Source organism: Myotis davidii, unplaced genomic scaffold (genome assembly GCF_000327345.1).
Source record: "Myotis davidii unplaced genomic scaffold, ASM32734v1 scaffold172, whole genome shotgun sequence".
Taxonomy (NCBI): domain Eukaryota; kingdom Metazoa; phylum Chordata; class Mammalia; order Chiroptera; family Vespertilionidae; genus Myotis; species Myotis davidii.
This window is the reverse complement of record NW_006284343.1, coordinates 2787292-2800548: the sequence shown is the minus strand read 5'-3', so window position 1 is coordinate 2800548 and position 13257 is coordinate 2787292. Positions and strand designations below refer to the sequence as shown.

General features: G+C 56.3%; 1 protein-coding gene across 1 annotated transcript in view; it reads left to right on the top strand.

Annotated features, from left to right (window-relative positions):
* Positions 1-13257, top strand: part of SDK2 (sidekick cell adhesion molecule 2) — a 126972-nt gene that overhangs the window by 25087 nt on the left and 88628 nt on the right. The window contains exon 3 of the mRNA XM_006754624.2: positions 7345-7451. Within this exon, the coding sequence (XP_006754687.1) occupies positions 7345-7451 (107 nt within the window). The remainder of the gene's footprint in view (positions 1-7344; positions 7452-13257) is intronic.

The window sequence follows — 13257 nt, the reverse complement described above, 5'->3', positions numbered from 1 at the left end:
TGCTCCCCACGGCGGGAGGAAGCAGGGCGGTGCTCCCCACAGCGGGAGGAGGCAGGGAGGTGCTCCCCACAGCGGGAGGAGGCAGGGAGGTGCTCCCCGCGGCGGGAGGAAGCAGGGAGCCACAGGGGAACCAGCACATCGCTTCCTTGCCTTTTAGTTCTTTTTCTTTCTTTCTTTCTTTCTTTTTTTTAAATAACCACACTCCCCTCAGGATTTCTTCTTTCTCAGTCACTTCTTTTAAAAATCCAAACAGAACTGGCTTCAAGTTTTAACACCTCGCACCCTGGACAGAGTTTGCCTTCTCGCCTCTTCCTTCCTTTCTGCTCCTCGTAATAACGTGCCATGTCCCGTGGCACTCTTCCCTAAATGCTCCCCAGAGCTCATGACTGTTGTCCCGGAGCGGGGGTCCTGGGCAGCTCCCTGGGGCGTCTCTCCCTGGGATGTGAGAGGGGACCTGCTCACTGCCCGCTGAGCAGACCAGGGACCCAGGACATGTCAGAGGGCATGGGGCGGGGGGGCGGGGAGAAGGGGGGGACACGCTTGGGATCAGATGGGCCTGAAATCAAATCTCACTTTGCTGGGTGACCTCAGGCAACTTGCTGAACCTTTCTGAGCCCAGGTCCCCCGGCTATAAAACGGGTGGGAGTCGCTTCGCCCCACGGTAAATGTGGGGGTGAACCGGGTATTGTGTGCCACGTGTTTGCTCTGAACCGAGGCTGGCGTCATTGTTGTCAGAGGGAGGGCCCAGCAGGACATCCCTCCTGCCCAGCTGAGTGCATCTCTGGCCCCTTGGCTTCCTCCCAGGCCTCCCGTCTCCCCGTCTGTCTGCTCCCCCAGAGTCCGGGCGCCACCCTGCTGATGGGAATCCTAATGAAGCTCTTTTCCTTGCTCACAGGAGAGCAGTTAATTGGTCCAGAGATCGCAGGGGAGACAGACGCCCTCCCCCAGCCAACTAGCCGGGTTGTGGGTGTTATCGGCCCCCAGCTCGTTAACACCGATGTCCCTCTCATTGATCAGAGCCTCGTGGGTGTGGGTTCTCCGAGGGCAGCCGGGAGGCTCGGGGCAGTGGGAGGGAGGAGCGGATCTCCTCCCTTCTGAACCCAACATCCGTCAGCAGGGGGTGGCACCAGCCCCAGGCTGAGCCCTGGCTGAGCAGCTGCCTTCAGGCGATTCTGCATCCAGCCCAGCTCAGCCCTCAGCCGCCCGCTGCTGAAGGGGCTGCGGATGGACAACGGCAGCATCCTCATCCCTCATCCTACCCGCCCCTCCCACATCGTCACGGAGGCTTTTCCTGGCCCTGGCGTCCTCCCCGACCTGGAGGTAACTGGCAGGATGAGTTTCTCACAGCTGCTGTCCCAAGTGACCACCAACTTAGCGACTTCAAACAAGGCGAGTGTTGCCCGTGCAGTTCTGGAGGCCAGGAGTCTGGAAATCCGGTGTCGGCCGGTGGAGGCCCTTCCGGAGGCGCCAGGGGAGAAGGCATCTCCTGGCCTGGCCCCGCGTCCAGCGGCCTCCTGCGTCCCTCAGCTTGTGGCCCCACCCCCTCCCGCCTCTGCTCATCTCCTCACTCCGACTCTGCTGAGTGCACACGTGGGTGGGAGCCTGTGAGTGTGCATGAGTGTGTTAGTGCACGTGTGCGTGTGCGTGTCCGTGTGCACTTGCACACACATGCCCTCCCTCCGTGTGAGCTCAGCACGCACCCCGGGCACCCGCTTTATTAACGAGGACACTGCAAGGAGAGGGCCTGTTTCTGGTGTCGGCATCAGCGCCTGACAGCTTCGTGGAATTGAAATATCTTACTTAATGCGGCTAAGAGTCATTTTAAATATCAACTGTTGACGCTCGAGGACTCGAGCCCAAAAGGGCAGTGTGTGTTTCCCCGGCTGGAGAAGACGCCACGTCTGTTAGGCAGCGATCTCTCCCCTGCCCGTCTCATGTCTAAAATCCCAATTATCCGTTCTGCCTCTCCCCTGTGCTGCCATCGCGTGCCCGGCACCCCGAGCCCATCTCTCCACCTCGGCACGGAGTGGGCCGAGCGGCGGGGGTGGAACCAGGACACCTGTGATGGGCCGGGAGAAGCCCGGGCCCCGGTCCCTCCTCTACCTGCCGCCTCCGCGCCAGAGCCTCCTGGCTCCCGCCGCCGCCTGGGAGCCGGGGACGCTCTCAGTGCTGTTCTGGAAACCGTTCCAAGACACCTCGTCACACGCACAAAGCGGGGAGCAGAACAGCCTGAGATGAGGCCTGTCTCCTGCTTACAAGGGGAGGGCGGGGAGGTGCTGCGTTTGCATAAAGAAATTCTAAGAGGAGACTCAAGAAGCTGATCTCCGTGGTTCCCTCGCGGGGTTGGAGCCGGGGTGGGCCAGCAGGGGGCCAGGGATGGGAGGCACGTGCACTGTGCACCTTCCCACTTACTCTTTGAACGTTGACTCCTGTGCGTATCTTTTCTGTAATCAATCAACACACAAGCGATCCGAGAGGCGGGTGAGTGCAGGGGCCCACCAACCCCCGGGGCCACGCCCTGACGGGTCCCCATGGGATGGAGAGCAAGGCAGCAGGTCAGCCGGGAAGAGGTGCCTCTTGCCCACCGTCACTGCTGGTCATCCCAGAGGGGCCAGGCTCAGGTCCCTCCACCCAGAGACACAAATAAAGGTGACGGGCCTGGGGTCAGGCTGGTGAGAGAGCTTCACTGGGGGCAAGAGCTGAGAGGGGCGGCCTATGAAGCGGGCCTGCCATTTCCTTGCTGCCCCTGGGGAAGCAGATCACATGCTCCACCAGCAGCTGAGGGGCGAGGCAAGACCTCTCTCTCAATAAGAAGCATTAGGTAACCAAGGGGCCATAGCAGATCCTTTGTTGGTGGCTGGGGACACTTGGGGTCTCCGTCCATGGGGAAGCCAAAGAATTAGCCAGGCAAGGGAATCTGTGCCCCCCGATGCTTGGCACAGAGCCCTGAATGGACCCACAGGGGGCAGGGGGGTATCCTGCCACACCTTCCTTATCTTTCTCGCTGAACCTCCCCACATCAACCCCGTTCCTTCCACTCCCCACCAGTGACTCATACACTTGCTCCCCCATTGGACGGGTATTGGTGCAGCACCTGCGGTGTGCCAGGCACTTACATCCTCTTGCAGTGCTCACATCAATGTCCCCATTTCGCAGATGGGAAAACTGAGGCTTGCAAGGATCCATAATGCACCCAGGCCACACTCCTAAGAAAGAGCAGACATCAAATCAAAGTCTACATGTCTCTGGCTCAGAAACCCCGGGACTTTCTCCAAAGCTCCCTCGTGGCCCGACCATGGGTGAGCCCGGCTGCAGGGCATGGCGTCCATGCCCCTGGGCCCAGAGAGGCAGGGCTTTTCCAGGCCCCTGAGGGCTGGCAGCCACAGGTGGGTGGGGCAGATAGACTGCAGGCTGAGTGTGTGGGGGGGGGGAGGTGGGGAGGGGAGGAAACCAGGCTGGGATAATGAGCACTGTTACGGTCATTGTCAGGGATGCTCCCAGCAAACGGAGGTGCTGGCCAGCTGCCTCTGACGCCCGCCTGGGAGGCAGGGGGACGAGAGCTGCAATTTGGGTGGAGCGAAGCGGGTTTCCCTGCTGGGGAAGGCGGTGGTGGAAGTGTTACTTTAAATAATGCTGCCTGCATGCCAGAAATAGGCCTCCCAGAGGCGACCCAGGGAGAGGGAGGTGGGAGGAGCAGAGCAGTGCTGCATCTGCTAGGCCAGGCCATGGAGAACCTGCCCCCGACGACAGGGCAGGAAGGGGGGCAGGGGGGAAGCCCAGAGCTGGCCCAGCCTCAGGGGAGGGCCGGCCTGCAGCCAGCTGGCCCCCCTCGAGCCCCAGGTGCGGCCCGGGAGTGCTGGCAGACGCATATGGCTGCAGAGCTGCCTGCAGAAATCTACTTCAACTAAAGTTTAAAATTCAGCACACATCACTGACACCGGCAAACAAACCCAGACCCAGCGAGTCCCTGGTGTCTTTTTTATAATGTAGACTTAAATTACATGCTCCAAGTGCATTTCTTTAACTGTATTTTTAAAATAAAACCGGTATATGGCGTGCGATAAACAAAACTCCGGCGGCATAGAGAGACGGAAAATCAAAAAGTAGAAGTCCCCCTCCCTCCCCACTCCGACACCCCTCCCAAAAGGGAGATAACAGGTACCGGAGGATCTGTCTCCGAAACATCGCATGTACTTGCCCGAGTGTACGCGTGATTAATGTGTAGAGATACATGCTATTTCCGTGTACCCACGTGGTGTCATACCGTTTACACTCTTCTTTGACTTTGGTTGTGTGTGTGTGTGTGTGTGTGTGTGTGTGTGTGTGTTTTGTCCACAAACTCAAATGACTTTTATTGGGTCAATTTGCATGACCCTAAACATTAAACTAGGGTTCGGTCGCCTGTTGCAAGACACAGCAGCTTAGCCAGGGCGCTGAGAATAAATACACCCAGGCCCTTGCCCCTGACGCTCAGCTGCGGTACTGTTTAGCTTATTACTTCCTCGTGTTCCTGTTTCCATAAACATCCGTCTCCTCCAGCTGCCTTTCCACGCTCTGTGCCTCTGGGACCCTCCCATCTCGTTCCATCCAGGCGTCCCTGTGCCGTCTGTGACCGCAGCCGCATTCATTGATCCCACCTATTTTTGCTGGTCATTGATAGGTTGTTCCGGGTGGTTGTTTGTTGATTTCTGCCCGTTACAAGCAATGCTGCAGGGAGCATCCTTGTACCCGTTCTTTGGCACGTTTTTGCACGCGGATCTAAAAGGCCAGCTCCGGGGAGTGCAGGCTCTGGGTCAAAGGCTCGCATATGCTTATTTTGACAGGTTTGGTCCCGAAGCCTCGATCAGTTTACACTTTCACCGGCCCATCTCCCCCTCGCTCTTGCCAGCACTGGGCATGATCAGGCATGACGATCTTCGGCTGTCTGATCTGTCATCGTGGTTTTGATTGGGCTGTGTCTCGCCGTGACAGGAGTTGAGCATCCTTTTTGTCGGTGTGCGGGCCATTTCTGTTCATTTTCCTCTCGCCTGTGTGATTTAATAATATCCGATTCCATTTCCAAAGATAGAGAGCTTTTCTAGCCAATCTCTCCCTCCATCTCCCCTCTCAGGTCACCCCATCGCCTTCAAGACCCAAACCGTTTCCCCAAAGCTGTCCCCCTTCCCTGCGGGAGAGATGGGGAGAGATGAGAGAGCCTGTGATGGGCTGGACGATGGGTTTGAGGAGAACGGGAAGTTTGCCAGAGCGGGACGCCCGCTATCTCCCCATCATCATGCTGTACACAGTGAGGACGGACAGATAAGAGCTGCAGCTGGTGGCAGAGATAAGAGGCGTGGACAGCCAGAATGTTCTAGATAATGCTGCAGAGCCAGAGGGAGGGGGGCTTCTGCAGTCCCGGGACAGAAGGTGGGGCCCGCGGGGTGCAACGTCAGTGCTGAGCTGGTTGGCTGCTGGGCTTGGAGCCGAAAGGCTCTGTGGGGCCCTGGCCCTGCCTCCTCGTACCTGTAAGACCATGGTCAGTGACGGGCTGTTTCTGAACCTCAGTTCCCTCCGCTCTGACGTGGGGGTACGTCACTCCAGGGGATGAGCATGGAGATGGAGTGAAAGGCTCTCAAATGCAGACCCATGACCGTTTGCACCTGTCCGCATAAAATGAGAAAAGTGAAGCTAGTGTAGTGGGCTTTGCATAAAATTTGTCATTTCTTTTCTCTTTTTTTTTTTTACCTCAAAAATGTCCTTTATAAATAAAATGCTAACCATCTCTATTTTTCTCTCCCTGCCTGGCACAAGAATTCTGGGAGAGAGGCCAACTAGAGCAAGCTGCTAAACCATCTCTCTCTCTCTCTCTCTCTCTCTCTCTCTTTCTCTCTCTCAGTGTTTCACTGTTCAATTTTTTTGTCTGTTTGCTTTCCGGTTGGCTGGTTTTAATGGTCTTACCTGGATAAAAAATGGACAATCTTATGGCAATCCCCCGTATTTTAAGTGTTACTGGTCTATGATATGTAATAACCTGGGAACTGCTGTGTGAAGTGAGGAAATGTATGAAAAGTACTTATTACAGCAGCATCATTGTGAGATAGTGATGATGGTGGTGGTCATGGTGGTGGTGATGGTGACGATGGTAATGATGATGATGGTGGGGGTGATGATGGTGGTGGTCATGGTGGTGGTGATGGTGACGATGGTAATGATGATGATGGTGGGGGTGATGATGGTGGTGGGGATGGTGATGATGGTAATGATGCTGATGGTGGTGGTGATGGTGGTGGTAATGATGATGATGGGCCTGCACTGGAATTCATGTAAAACTAAACTTGGCAACTCCTGGGAGTAAGATCACTCTGTCCCAGGGTTAGCACAGCCTGGGGGTAGGCGGCAATGAGCTTATCCACCAAGTCAGCTGGACAAACCCTAAGACATTGATCCGACCTATTTTTGATGGTCATTTATAGGTTGTTTCAGGTTGTTTGTTTATCTCTGCCGTTACAAGGGAGATAGCCTAGGCACAAGCTCCTTGACTCATGAGCTCTGTGCTGGGTCATTCATTCCCTGGGAATAGGAAAGGGGGTCCCAGAGTGGGTGCCAGGGGAACTAACCCCTCCATACCAGCGAGCTTCTTGGCGCTCTCACTGGCCTGGCCTGGCCTCCTCCCGGCCTCTCATCCAGGTGAGCTCCTCCTCCTCCCGCTCTCAGCGGCTTTTCCTCCAAACCAGCCTCTGCTGCTCTTCGATCCAGCCACGTGCTGCCGGAGCAGGCTCCCCGGGGCCTCCTCGGATTCGCGCATACCGGCCCCAGGGCCCCATGTGCAGAACCCACCCTGCCCTGCTCAGAAGACTACTTTTCCCGCACAGGACTGCTGTGGGGTGTCTGTAACTTTAAGGACAGAGCAATGCAAAGCATTTGGAGAAGCATGTAAATTTCCCCCGCGTCTGTCACCTCCACCCATTTCAGTTAATATTACAGCGCAGTCCCGTGCCTGACCAAAATAAAACGCCGCCACTTTTCTCCGTCATGAGAGTCACGGGAAAGGGGACAGGAGCCTGCAGCAGACCCAGCAGTGCTGGGAGGTCTGGTCGCGGCCAGGGTCAAGGGCTCGGGCGCAGCCCCTCCGTCCTTGGGGAAGTGCAGGCTGCTTCCGGGTCACCTGAGTAAATTGCCTGTGGGTGGGACTGTCCGTAGCGGAGGGCCTTTCTGTGACCCCATGACCTGGCCAGGGAGCTGAGCTCTCAGGTCCTCTTCATGCTGGAAGAGGGTGAGGTGGTGCCCTCTGCCCTCTGACCCCAGTCTGACCTGTGCACCCCCGCAACTGCCTGCTTGCTCACTGGCTGTCTCGTCTGCCCCCAGGTACATGATCAGCAGCCTGGACCGCACCCATGCTGGCTTCTACCGCTGCATCGTGCGCAACCGGATGGGTGCCCTGCTGCAGAGGCAAACCGAGGTGCAGGTGGCCTGTGAGTACCGGGGTGACGCGGGCAGGGCGGGCGTGCAGCGGGAGAGGGGTCCCCACCCACCAGCCACACTCCCTCTGTGCTCATCGGCGCTCACGGGCCAGTACCCTAGTTCTGCAGCTGATGGCACCGAGGCCTGGGGCTGATAAATGACACGCGGCTGATAAAGACACACACGTCTGCTGGCTCTGAGCTCAGCACTCCTCAAAGGGGACCCGCTGCTTTGTTTTTTCCGTTTCTTTTTTTAATATATTTTTATTGATTTCAGAGAGGAAAGGAGAGGGAGAAATAGAAACCTCGGTGATGAGAGAGAATCATTGATCGGCTGCCTCCTGCATGCCCCCCGCTGGGGATCGAGCATCTGCCCTGACTGGGAATCAAACCGTGACCTCCTGGTTCATAGTCAGTGCTCAACCACTGAGCCACACCCTCCCCCCCTCCCTCCCTCCCTCCCACTCTCTCTAGAAATCAGTGGAAAAAATATCCTTGGGTGAGGATGAACAAAATAAAAATTAAAAAAGTAACCCCTCATCCAGAGCCCACGGGTTTGCCTCCGACCTAGCACAGGAGAGAGCTTCCCACTTGGAGAGAAGTGGGAGAGAAGCTAATAGGAAACCTCGAGTGAGGCAAAGATGTTTATAATAATTATGGAAAACAGCCGTAACCAGGAGTGGAGGACAGCCTGTCCCCATAAACCAGCACTAAAGGCAACTCGACTCTCCCAGGAGCGGGAAAGCCCTGGATTCAAATGATGGACAGGGCCGCCGTCGGGTGGCTGGCGGACACCCTGTAGCTTCATGCCGTGGTGCCCAGTCCAGCAGGGCAGGGGCAGCCGTGGGGCAGCCTCCAGGGAGACTGCACGTGCATGTGTGCGCACACGTGTGTGCAAGTGTAGGTGCACCAGTGTGGGTTCTTGCACACATATGTGCAGATGTGTGTGTCTGAATTCATCTGCCTCTTTGTCCCCCTGTGTATGGGAGAGAACATGTGTGTGAGTGTGTGCACATTCGTGTAAGTGCATGCATGAATGTGCAGATGTGCATGGCTGGATACGTCTGCCTCTTTGCTCACCTACGTGTTGATGAGAACGTGTGTGTGTGTGTGTGCGCGCGCGCGCACACGTGGAGTTGGAAATGCCATCCAGGACGCGAGTGGTCCAGCTGTCGTGGGGCGTGTCTGTTTCGAGTCCGTGGCGCATAGACAGTAGGAACTTTCTGGAATTGTGAGCCCTCGGATGACAGTCTCCCCTGGGCAGGCTCCGCTGGTCAAAACGAGAAGGAGGGGCCCTGGTCGGGCGGCTCAGTTGGTTGGAGCATCATCCGTGCACCAAAAGGTTGCAGGTTTCATTCCCGGTCGTCGGATGCGCACGGGAGGCAACCAATCAATGTTTCTCTCATCGATGTTTTTCTCTTTTTTTTTTTCCCCTTCCTGTCTCTCTAAAAATCAATAAACATATTCTCCACTGAGGATTAGAGAAAAAAGAGGCTCCTCCCCTTCTTACCCTGCCAATCACAGAGGCCCCCTCCCCTTCTCAACCCAGCATCTCCGTGACTGAGACACTTCCTCCTTGGCCGTGATAGGGACCCAGAGCCCAGGACTCGCACACTGACACCCTTTCCTCCCTCCCCTGCCCCCAACAATATACATACTCCTCACACACGCACCCAGCATGAGGTGCTCCCTCCACACCAGGCCACACACCTCATGGGCCCTGCCCCAGACCCACAGGGGTCCTCGGGCCCCCAAGCCGAGGGGAGGTTTGTGACCAGGCCCAGGGGCAGAGCAAGCACAGTGCACTGATGGTGGCAGAGGCCTTCAGGGAGGACCAGGTGCTGTAAGGAGGCTCGGACCACCCTGGGCTCCCAGCCTGGAGACTCAGGGCCGAGCAGCTTTCTCCTCTCTGCAGGGCCCACCGTCCCTCATCTGTCTACCGTCCTGGGTACATTCCCAGCCACCCCTCTGCCCTTGGGGCTGGGTTGAGGGTGAGACAAGTGAGGCTTGGAGGATGCAAAATTTAAGGAGGCCCTCCCTCTCAGGTCCTCACCGTGCACTTGCAGGACCCCGAAGAGCAGGTGCCTCCTTAAATCTTTCACCTCATTCACCCTATCCCAACCCTGGGCCCTACAGTCAGTCCTCCTGCATCTGTCTGTCTGTCTGTCCGTCTGTCCATCTGTCTCTCTTGCCCGGTCACATGGCTCTGGGGATGGGTGGGGATGGCTGTTTCTCCAAGTCCCTGCATCTCTCCTCAGCAGCGTCCAACTCCCGGGGTGGGAGGGCTCTGTCCTGGGATGCCAGATGACCCCTGTCCTTGGGGACGCCTTCCTTCCAGGGATCAGCCAGGCAGGGCCCACCCCTGGCTCCACCCACTTCCCAAAGAGAGATTGTGAATTGGGTTCTAATTGAGAAATTAATAAGGCAGCTGTGCTAACAACTAATGATAATAGCAAAGTCATTACAGAAGGGTTCTTTACATGTTTTTAATTACAGCAATTAAGGGGAAGTCAATAAAACACCCACCCCTCCCCAGCTCCCTTCCTGTCCCCATGGGGAGTCTCTCCTTGGTTTTTTTAAAGTCACCGTAAGTTTCTGGCAGGTGACAAGCAGGCTGAGATGGTGGGGAGCGTCCTGAGCCCATAGCTGCCCTCCGGCCACCAGTCTCCACGTCCAGACCCTGTGGGCACCTGTGTTCTCCTCACCTGCAGCTTCCCCGCCCCCGTTGGCTGGCTTTGGGCTCACACTTGGAGCCCCAGCACTAATCTGCCCTCCCTCTGCAGGGCACGGGGGCCCTGCCCCGTGGGGAGCCGCCCTGCTCCCCGTTACCCTGGGGGCTCAGTCTCCTCTATAAAACGGGACTTGAGGGCATCGAGCCTGTTGTCACGTGGCCTGGGCTTGATGCCCAGAATGTCACCCATGGGCTCGCTGCTTTTAATCCTCAGCCTGAGTGTGTGAATGTGGAAACGTAGGGGCCGTGCCGTGGTTCAGGATAGCATCGTTTGGTGCTTCCGGAGCCCCCATTTTACTGGAATGTTTATGAAACAACAGTGGCTGCCCAACTACTGCGCACTGAGCCCTGCTCTAGGCAGGGACGACATAGGAACAAAAACAAAACACTCATGCCCTAGCCGGTTTGGCTCCGTGGATAGAGCATCAACCTGCAGACCAAAGGGTCCCGGGCTCGATTCCAGTCAAGGGCACGTACCTTGGCTGCAGGCTTCTCCCTACCTGGGCTCTGGTAAGGGTGTGTGCAGTAGACAATCAATCGATGTGTTTCTCTCATATCGATATTTCTATCTGTCTTTCCCTCTCTCTTCCACTCTCTCTAAAAATCAATGGGAAAATATCTTCCGGTGAGGATTAAACATCCACACACACACACACACACACACACACACACGACATTCATCCCTGCCCTCAAGGAAAATAGTAGGGGCAACATAGAAGGACAATATAGAATAGACTATAGACTATAGACGGCCCATGAAGAAAAATAAAATGTTATAAGGAAAAAGGAAGCCAGGTGAGATCGGTGGAGGCTGGGACAGGAGTCCTATTTGAAATGGTGTCTGAGGAGGTGACATTGAGCACAGCCTGGAAGGAAGGAAGGAGGTGAGCCACACAGACCGAGAGATGGGTCTTTCCAGGCCAGGAACAGCAAGTGCAAAGGCCCTGGGGTAGATTTGAGTGTCGAGGCCAGGGTGGCTGGAGCAGGGTGTGGGACGTGGAGAGTCAAAGATGTGGCTGAGGAAGTGAGGTGCTGGGGACAGACTGTGGCACGCTAAGATGTGGTTGGTTCTTTGGCTGTTACTCAGAATAGTGGTTGGGGGCAGTGGCATGATACCATCTGATTAGACGGAGCAGCATTGTTTTATAATAAATAAAACCACTATGAAATGCCACCTCGTGCCCACCAGATTGGCCAAACCCAAGGAGTCTAGAAGACCACACATTGGCAGTAGCTCCCATCTGCACTGGTGGCAGCGTGAATAGGAAAACTGGTGCCGACTTGGAAAGCAGTTTGGCATTATCTTGTAAAATTACCATGTGCACAGCCTGCAAGCCAGCAGTGCACCTTTAGGCTCATACTCTGGGGACTCTCTTAGCTGCAGGAGATGGTTCTTAGCAGGCCGGCCAGCCACGGACACCAGCCCAACCTGCAGCGGCGCTGTACTGCCTCCATCCACGGCGTCCATGCAGCCGTGAAAACGACTAAGCTAGGTGCAGGGACGTCGATGGGGCTCCAAAAATACGTTGCACAACAAAGCGAGTCACAGTAGACGACACAGCGTGCTCTCAGGTACAAAGGGCTTAGCAACCGACTAAATTAGCCATAATTGTTTACAGAGGTGTCTAAAGGTGCTGAAACCTGGGGGGTGGAGGGCGATGCATGATTGACATGGCATTCCCTCCCTCTGGAGAGGGAGAGAATGTGCCTGGGAGGGGCGCAGCGGGGCGGGGCGAGGTTTGTCAGAGTTCCGGTCCGGAGCTGGGTGCTGGGTACACGAGTGTTTGTTCTATTCTCCTTTAAATGATGCCTATAATTATATTCGCTCTTTTGTGTGTAATGACATATTTCATGGTAAGAACGGCTTTAAGAATAAATAAAAACGATGAGTAGATTCTGAAGCAGAAAGCCTCCTTCCCGGGCCTTTTCAGCTGCAACCAAGACATTAGGGAGCATTGGGAGGCCGCCCCCAGCTGCGCCCAGGCCCACACTGCTGGCTCGGGGAATTGGTGGGGGCAGTTGGATCAGCGCTACAGGGCACGCAGGTGTATTAGCCGCGAGTGCAGGAGAGGAGGTGCAGCAGCCCCTGTGTCTACCTCAGTGCCAGGAGCTCTCCCAGGGGACCCGGGCCCGGCCCTGGGGCTGTGGCCCTCTCTCCTCTCCTTTCTCCTGCACAGCTGCCTGAGTGACTCCCTCCTGGCGGCCCTGCTGCTGCTGGTCAGTCCGTGCCTGGCTGTGGCCGGGCCCAGGCGCTGGGGCACAGCTCCTGGCAGACCAGGAAGCCCATCTGACAGAGTGAAGTGGGGAGGATGGGAGGGTACGGGCCTGAGAGCCACGGGGAGGCAGGGGGACTGTGGGACAGAAAGGTGCAGGGCAGTGTCAACTGCAGAACTGGGACCTAGGCCAGCTGTGCCCTTCCTTCATCCATCCACCATACATCTATACATGCATACATACAAACATACATGCATGCACATGCATATACATACATCCTGCCATACAAACTTACACATACATTCAGATGTACATACATGCAGACACTTTTCCATGCCTCCATCCCTCATTCCTCCTCCCTTCCATCCACCCACCCCTCCTCTATCCATCCATCCATCCATTCATCCATCTATCATTTATCCATCACTGAACAGACCCATGCCCCTGCCCTACTGGCCTTTCATTTCCTCTCACTGGCCCTTCTCTCCGACCTCCTAGCCTTCACATCACACACACACACACACACACACACACACAGCTAACTCCTGCTCTTTATGCATGTCTCTCCGTGAAGAGAGCCTCTCCCACCTCCATCTACAGGAGGTTCCCTCTGCTGCCTCTCAGGCAAGGACCCTGTTTCTTCTTCCTCACAGCCGTCACCTGATGTCCCTGAACGTTTGTCTGTGAGTTGGCTTGCTCATCCTGTCTCCTTGGCCAGACTCAAAGCTCCCGGGGGACAGGGACAGGGTCCTTCGGTGCCACAGAGCCTGCCTGGCCCGCGGAGGGGCTCAATAAGAGTCATGCATGCTGGCACTGGGTGAGCTTAGAGAGAGCGCGGGGCCAGGTGTCTTGTAGGGGTTCACTCATGCGTGC